The following is an 8,421-nucleotide window of genomic DNA, read 5'->3' on the forward strand; positions in this document are numbered from 1 at the left end:
AACATTGTTTTGCAACGCCTTGACGATGAATCAAGAAAGGCTTTCGAAATGTCTTTAAATTGTAACGAATTACCCACTTGGGAATTTTTTACTGAGTTTGTGTTAAAACGTATTCAAGCTCTTGAAAATGTTCAAAAATGTATTTCCGTTTCAAAACCGAAACAAGAAGTAACCCCCAAACATAAAAGTTTCGTTTTGCAAAATGATAAACATTTGTTCTATGTGTCATCAAAACCATTTAATATATAGGTGTAAAAAATTCATTGACTTATCTGCTCAAGAGCGATTGAATAGTGTAAGAAAATTGCATTTGTGTTTCAATTGTTTGGGTAAACACATGTTATCTCAATGTAAAAAATTAGAGTTTAAATGTAAACATTGCTCTAGAAATCATCATTCGACACTTCATGGGGCTAATTTCTTAAAACCCGAAGTTGAAAACAAAAATAATCAAATATTAGAATCCAATTGCTCTAATTTAACTGAGATTATTCCAAATCAAGCAAATATTGAGATGAGTAATATGAGTGGAGGGGAAACGAAAACTGTCACTTCCTCCTTCGCCCTTTCTCACAGCTGGCAGAAGGCGCCGCCAAACAGTTGTAATGTCTATGATACTTACTCAAATGTTTTGCTTTCAACTGCTTTAATTTATGTGCGAGGAATAAATGAATGTTTTTATCCCTTTTTATGTATTCTCGATAGCGGTTCTGAAATAAGCGCTATTACTGCTGATGCAGCAAAGTTATTGTGTTTAAAGGAGAATACATTAAACTCATTAATAACTGGAATTAATGGGGCTAGTTTGAATGTAAATAAATCGATCTCTGCTCTTGTTTCTAATAAAAATAGAGACTTTACGAAAGAGATAAAAATGCTGATAGTGCCTAAAATTACTGAATTAACCCCTGCTAAACCGCTTGATGTTTCTAAAATTAATTTTCCTCAAAATTTGACTTATGCAAATCCTAACTTTTTTAAGCCTCAACGTGCGCAAATCTTGCTTGGCGGAGATATTTTTTACGAACTATTACGAACCGAGCAAATAAAATTGGAAAATAGTTCAGTCATTTTACAGAACTCTGTACTCGGCTGGATTGTAACGGGAAGATTGGGCACTAAGGATAATTGTAAGGAATACAAATGTCACTTATTATCACAAGATCACACTTTAACTGATTTGCAAAAATTTTGGGACCTTGAGTCTCTAGGAATAAAGGATGAACCCAAATGCTTAGAGGGGGATGAAGCACTATCCAAATTTAATGAAACAATTAGTTATAAAAATAAAAGATATGAAATCACTCTTCCTTGGAAAAGAGATTGGAGGGAATTGAACGATAATCTTACTGTCGCAACTAAGCGATTTAAAGGTCTTTTAAATCGTATGACTTCAAATGAAAAATTGTATATTCAATATAGTGAAATATTGCAAGATTACTTAGAAAAGGGAATTATTGAGAAGGTTCCATCCGCTTCAGATACTGTTGATAAACCTGTGTTCTATTTACCCCATCACCCAGTTTTCCGGAAGGACAGTGTTTATACCAAGTGTCGCATTGTTTTTGATGCTAGTTCTTGTGATGTTGGTGAACTTTCACTTAACGATTGTCTCTGGACGGGAACGAACCTTAATCCGAATGTATTTCATCTTTTAACCTTTTTCCGAATGAATAAATTTGCTATTTTAGCGGACATTGAACGTGCCTTTTTGCAAATAGCATTGAACGAAAATGATAAGGACGCATTAAGGTTCCTTTTCACTCTAGACGATCCCACTAAATCTGAAAATACTCAATTGCAGGTATTCAGATTCAACAGGCTTCCATTTGGAGTCAATGCAAGCCCTTTTTTGCTTTCAGCGACTATTAAGCACCATAATGATAAGTTCAAGAAAATATATCCAACAACTTCAAATATTCTTGATACTTGCTTTTATGTCGACGACATTGTAGCTGGTGCAGATAACTTGTCTGAAGCCTTCAAAATTTCTAGGGAAGCTGACATTATCATGAAGGATGCTAGCATGCACCTTCGTAAATGGGTCTCAAATGACGAGTCACTAAAACAAATGTGGGAGGAACAAGGATTCAGTACTCTTCCTTCATCCTCATCAGAAAGCCCAAACGAGTTGCACAAAGTTCTTGGGATGTCCTGGGACACAAAACTTGACATTTTAACTATGGAAGTTAAGGGACTACTGGAATTTCTTGACTTGAGAAAAAATACAAAACGATTTGTATTGCAAGCAGCAGGTAGAATATTCGATCCCGTAGGACTAGTAACACCTTACACCATCAGATTAAAGATTCTTCTCCAAGAATTATGGTTACGTAAGATCTCATGGGACGACGAGCTTCCTTCAGATATTCAAGAAACTTGGAAGCAGTGGTGTATCGAAATTCCTGAATTGGCTAACTTGCAAATACCCAGAAATGTATTTCAAATTTCTGATCACTCAGACTTTGTGTTAGAATTGCATGCATTTGCAGACGCTAGTCCAAAGGCTTACGGTGCCGCCATATACTTAAGAATTAAAACAGCAAATCAAGTAACTGTAAACTTAGTGGCTTCCAAGAGCCTTGTTGCACCCCTTAAGAGAATTTCTCTTCCTAGGTTAGAATTGATAGCCGCATTGCTTGCTTCACGACTTGCACGTGAAGTAAAGAAGGTATTAGATCGGAAAGGAATATCTTCTATTTATTATTGGACAGACTCTCGAATTACATTGTATTGGATAAAAGGTTCCGTATTTAAGTGGAAACCCTTTGTAGCAAACAGGGTTAAAGAAATTCAATCTCTCACTGACCGAGAATCTTGGACTCATTGTGCTGGATGCGAAAATCCAGCAGACTTAGTAACTAGAGGAATAAGTTGCAAATCTCTCATCGAAAATGTCACCTGGTGGACCGGACCAGACTTCTTAAAGGAATTAGTAATTCCTAAGTGTGATGAGACTCTGAACATTCCAGAAACTGACCTACCTTGTGAAGAACTGAAAAAGTGCTCTGCTCCTGATCCTAATGACATTCAATCTGTTTCTTTAATTACCACCAAAGATAGATCCTTTTTTGAACAAATTCTTAACCTTTCTAACAGTTTTGTTAAACTAATTCGAATTTTATCCTTTATTTTTAGATTTATTCATAATTGTCGTAATCCAATATCTAGAAATAAGGGGTTCTTAACTATTGGAGAGAACAAAGATGCAGAAAATTGGCTTCTGCTTTCATTGCAGTCAGGTGAGTTCCAAGAGGAATTTAAAAGGCTCAAACAAGGTGAACCAGTTTCATCTAGGAGTAAGTTATCTTGTTTAAATGTATTTTTGGATGAAAATTCTCTAATTCGTGTTGGTGGCAGACTTAGAAACTCTGATTTATCGAATAATAGTAAATTTCCCATTGTACTGCCTAGCAAGCATAAATTAACTGATGTAATTTTGAATCATTATCATTTGAAGTATTTTCATTTAGGTGCACAAGCACTCTTATTTCAAGTGCGACAGAAATTCTGGCCGCTTAACGGCAGAAATAATTGTCGTAAAATTGTTCATTCTTGTGTGATTTGCTTTAAAAATAAGCCTGTAAGTGTTCAACAAATAATGGCCGATCTACCAAGGGAACGTGTCACTCCTAATTTTGTCTTTAATGTGACAGGAGTTGACTTTTGTGGACCCTTTCTAGTAAAATTTAAAAATCAGCGTAAAGGAGTGTTAAATAAGATTTACATAGCTGTTTTTATTTGCTTATGCACAAAGGCTATACATCTTGATTTTGTTTCAGACTTAACCACAAAAGGATTTATAGCTTGTTTGAAACGTTTCTTTGGTAGACGAGGCAAATGTTCGAAAATCATGTCAGACAATGGAAAGACATTTGTTGGAGCAAATGTTGAGATTAAAAAACTTTTGAAGCTTGTCACTTCCCGCAATGAAAACTTGTCTAACTTTCTCTCAAACGAGAATATTGTATGGGAATTTATACCCCCAAAATCACCTAATTTTGGGGGCCTTTGGGAAACTGGGGTGAAGGCTTTCAAATTTCATTTCAAACGAGTAATAGGTAGCCAAAAATTGACGCTTGAAGAATTTGTAACTATTTTAGCTGAAATAGAAGGAGTATTGAACTCCCGGCCCCTCATTCCATTGTCGGCAAACTTTGATGATTTTCGGACATTAAGTCCAGGTCACTTCATAATTGGGAGACCAATAAATGGCCTTCAAGAACCTCTACTTAATGATATCAAGGAAACTCATTTGTCCAAATGGCAAAGGGTAACTAAATTTAGTCAACAAATTTGGCAATTGTGGAAGAAAGATTACTTAAATAATTTACAGGGTCGAACCAAATGGAAATTTAGTAAGGACGATGTAAAACAGGGTACTCTTGTTTTAATGAAAAATGAGCAACTTCCTGCCACACAGTGGTCAGTTGGAAGAATAGTGGAAATATTTCAAAGTAGGGATGGAAAAATAAGAATTGTAAATGTACGTATGCCTAATGGTAAAATTTTCAAGAGAAATGTCAGAGACATTTGTATATTACCACTTGAATGAAAGAAAAAAAAATTTGTTTTTCTTATGCATATGTTTTTGAAAAGAAACTATTTGAGTGAATTAATTTTGTTTATAAATATATATGTATATTAATCAGCACATGTTATCCTACTGTATTTGTTCTCAAATTGTGTCAATCAAAATTTAGTTGTTCATTATTTTTTATGATTCTAATAGTATTCATATGTTCTATGTATTCTGTTTGTTAGTTATATTGTTTATTGAAATTATGTAATTGAATTTCAATCGGGGGGGAATGTTAAGTGACGCCAGAGGGCGTATGTGCCAGGGAGAAATTTGTAGTGTTAATTGTAGTAGTAGATGCATGTAACTGCAGCGATGAACCATCGCCACATCTCTCAATAAAAATTGTTTTGTTTGTAACCAGTCGCCTAGAATTACTTATAACTTCTTCATACAGTCCAAGCTATCGACGACCTTACAAACCTGATAATGCTCACTCTGGTTATTGTTATCTGGTTGCTCACTACGTGCTCTTGCGCGCCGAATCCAATCAATTAAAAATAAAAACTGTTGCTAGTGCGAGAAAAGAGATATCATCGGTTTTATTGATACATACATACGTACGTACGTATTAGCGTTTTATATAATAAGATAGATATTTATTATTTTATTTGCGTGTGTTGACTGGATATAAAAAAAAAGCCTTTAAAACGTAAACACATTTTATACACTATTTAATAATTGTGAAAATGTTAATACATTTGGATACCAAATTACAAGCAGTGCCAGTAATGAAATTTAAATAAAGAAATACCACTTTTAGTTAATAACCTTTTATTTCGAATAATAATCAAAACTAAAAACTTAGCAGCCGTGAATACTAAACTTTACAGGTAAAGATATTCTTAAATTCGGAATAAATTTTTTTCAAAATTAAATACACAATTTCTATTAAAAACAGCACACAAAATGTGTTTACAATGGTAAGAAAGAAAGTAATATTAAGTTCAAATATTTTAGTTTGTGAGACTATAGTGACAACTACAACGATGAAACACCTGTCATTGCTCACATAGTTCAGGAAATGGATGATTTATCGTTCTGTCACCACTGTTGACGACAATTCTAGTTTCTAAGATACTTGTTCAAGAGACACTAGATCAAGTATGGTTGTTATTCATGAGTTTTAGAGCAGAAATAATTTGAAGGAGAAAGAGTTGGCTGTTTGCGCAATTTTCTGGAAGAAATGCTTTGCGGAATTGATCATTGTTAGTTTTGAAAAGAGCATGTTTGCATAAAAATACATTTCTCATTTTTAACTTATGTTAACAGGTTTCATATTTCATATGCGTCAATTTTTAACAGTATAACATTAGCTATATTTTTTTCACAAGTACGAAAATATTTATAATTATCTTTCCTTTAAAAATCCATATTTCATATTTCCATTCCATATTTCCATATCCAAATTTCAAACGCATCAATTGTTTAACAATATAACATTAGCTATTTTTTCACAAGTACGAAAATATTTTTAATAATCTTTCCTTTAAAAATCCATATTTCATATTTCCATCCCATATTTAATACGCGTCAATTGTTCCACAGTATAACATTAGCTATATTTTTTTCACAAGTACGAAAATATTTTTAATAATCTTTCCTTTAAAAATCCATATTTCATATTTCCATCCCATATTTCCATATCCATATTTCATACGCGTCAATTGTTTAACAGTATAACATTAGCTATTTTTTCACAAGTACGAAGATATTTTTAATAATCTTTCTTTTTAAAATCCACATTTCAATAATGTGTGATCTCCCTTTCTTCTTTTATTCACATCAGACATTTTCCCCACATCTAAATGTACCACTCTGCAACATTGCACAAATGAATAAATTACATTTAAAGAATACCATTTCTGTTAGAACGTGTTTTTAACGACAAGAATTAAGATAGCGGCTATCTTTCGCTAACATTGAGGATACCAAGAATATTATACTTTTTGCTACCAGACATAATAGAATCTCTCTTAGTGTTATTTTTACATTGTAAGTTGCAACTGGAACTCTATTTGGATTTTGTTCAAGTCAGATCCAACCCCTGGTGTAATACCGTCTAAAATACCAAGATGACTGAAACAAAAATAAAGAAAGAAAATCAAAATCTTCAATTAAATGAAAGTAATTTGACAATTAGCACCAAGTAGAAGTAGTTGATCTCTGTAATTTTTTATACTTTATGATTTTTTTATGCTTAATAACTAAACCTCGTTCGCTTAAAAATAGTAAAAAAGTTTGAAAATTTCCTCATACGTCCGATCCCGAAAGATTTTTTTTAGTTAACGAGTCTAACCCCACAGCAGGCACTGTCTCCTGCACATTTTTTTTAACTTTTAATTTTTATTGTTGTAGCTCATTTACGTCGCACTAAAACTGCACAATGGGCAATTGGCGACGGTCTGGGAAACATCCCTGAGGATAATCCGAAGACATGCCATCACAATTTCGAACCTCTGCAGAGGATATGGCATCCCCGCTTCGGCAGCTCGACGACCTACACGCAAAGTCGAGCACTTTACGCTAGAACAGTTTAACGAGGTCCAATACCACACACCCTCGGTCCCTACATAGGCTGATCCAAGTGGGCCCCCACGCGCGCGTTGACCGCAGCCAGTGTCGCTCGACTTCGGTGATCTGCTGGAAAACGTGTCTTAACGATCAGTCCACTGCGGGACACTTTTCATTTTGAAACTTTGGCAACAGAATAATGCAATTTAAAGATGATTTCTTGTTGAGTATAACTTTTGTTTTATAACCCCCTTCTTTTTATTTAATATGAATTCAAATAGCCTAGATGTCCCATCTGTGGTTATTTTGCTCCACTCTTTACATGTTACTTTATGTCCCTTCATTCGAGTAACTTCTATAAATGCTCGATTAGATTTGAGTCTAGAGATTGATGAATGAGGTTGGCTTGCTACACTGTAAAGCATACATAGATTTACAATGCACGCCTTGGCTTAGGGGCTATTGTATTCTTTTGAAAATAATAATTTCCACTCACCTCAAACTTATCTGTATTGCCCTAAGATCTTTTTGCAGTATTTTGAGGTTAGTTTTTCATAATACAACTAATATTTTTTTCACTGTTCGCCAAATGCCTAAACTATTTAAGCGAAACAAAAACTCGTTTATCCAAAGATAACCCAATGTAAAAAATAAAAAATAGTGCGTGGAGTCCCTCCACGCGGAAGAAGTTAAACTTCTCAATCTGCGACGCTAATTGTAGAAGAATCAGCAGTCGTAGAAGGATCACTAATTCTATTCAACGACTCTTTTTCCTGCTCCGCTCGCTTCCGTGCTCTGTAATCACGGTAATATTGTGCATTTTTCCCTCGTGGACCTCTTGAACCAGTGGAAATGCATTTGTATTAATAATGTATGTGAATGCGTCATAATGTAATTTCAGAAGAGAAACAATCAATTGATATTCACAAGAGACGTACCTTGACATAACCTTAAATCCGTTGCATTGTCCGTGGGATTGTTTTCACTCATATTTTACAATTGTTATCCACTAAATTTGAAAATAAAAAATACTACCCTATTAAATTATATGTGTATCAAAACAAACTAAAAAATATTTATAGAAAACAATACTTTTATGACTTTTATGCTAGTGAGAACCAAAACAATATGGAAATGAATGGGGGAAAACTGGATCCTACCACTTGATCTCCCGGCCAATGAAAATGTAGCGTTAAACGTTTAACGCAACCTTGTTGGAAGTCGCATAAGAAATATAACTTCAATAATTTATTATTTAATTTAAAAAAAGTTTTTAAATGTAAAGTGTACAAGCTTTGACATAATTTGCATTGTAGCAGAATTTTAAA

At 33.9% G+C, this 8,421-nt stretch overlaps 1 protein-coding gene across 1 annotated transcript; it reads left to right on the plus strand.

The window, feature by feature from the left end:
- Nucleotides 1-337: 337 nt before the first annotated feature.
- LOC147803979 (uncharacterized) lies at nt 338-4,555 on the plus strand. The gene has a single exon (XM_087151361.1). The coding sequence runs from the start codon at nt 338-340 to the stop codon at nt 4,553-4,555; it is 4,218 nt and encodes a 1,405-aa protein (XP_087007487.1).
- Nucleotides 4,556-8,421: the final 3,866 nt, after the last annotated feature.

The sequence above is a fragment of the Parasteatoda tepidariorum genome, chromosome 9 (assembly GCF_982258835.1).
Source record: "Parasteatoda tepidariorum strain Cologne lab strain chromosome 9, Ptep-v5.0, whole genome shotgun sequence".
Classification (NCBI taxonomy): domain Eukaryota; kingdom Metazoa; phylum Arthropoda; class Arachnida; order Araneae; family Theridiidae; genus Parasteatoda; species Parasteatoda tepidariorum.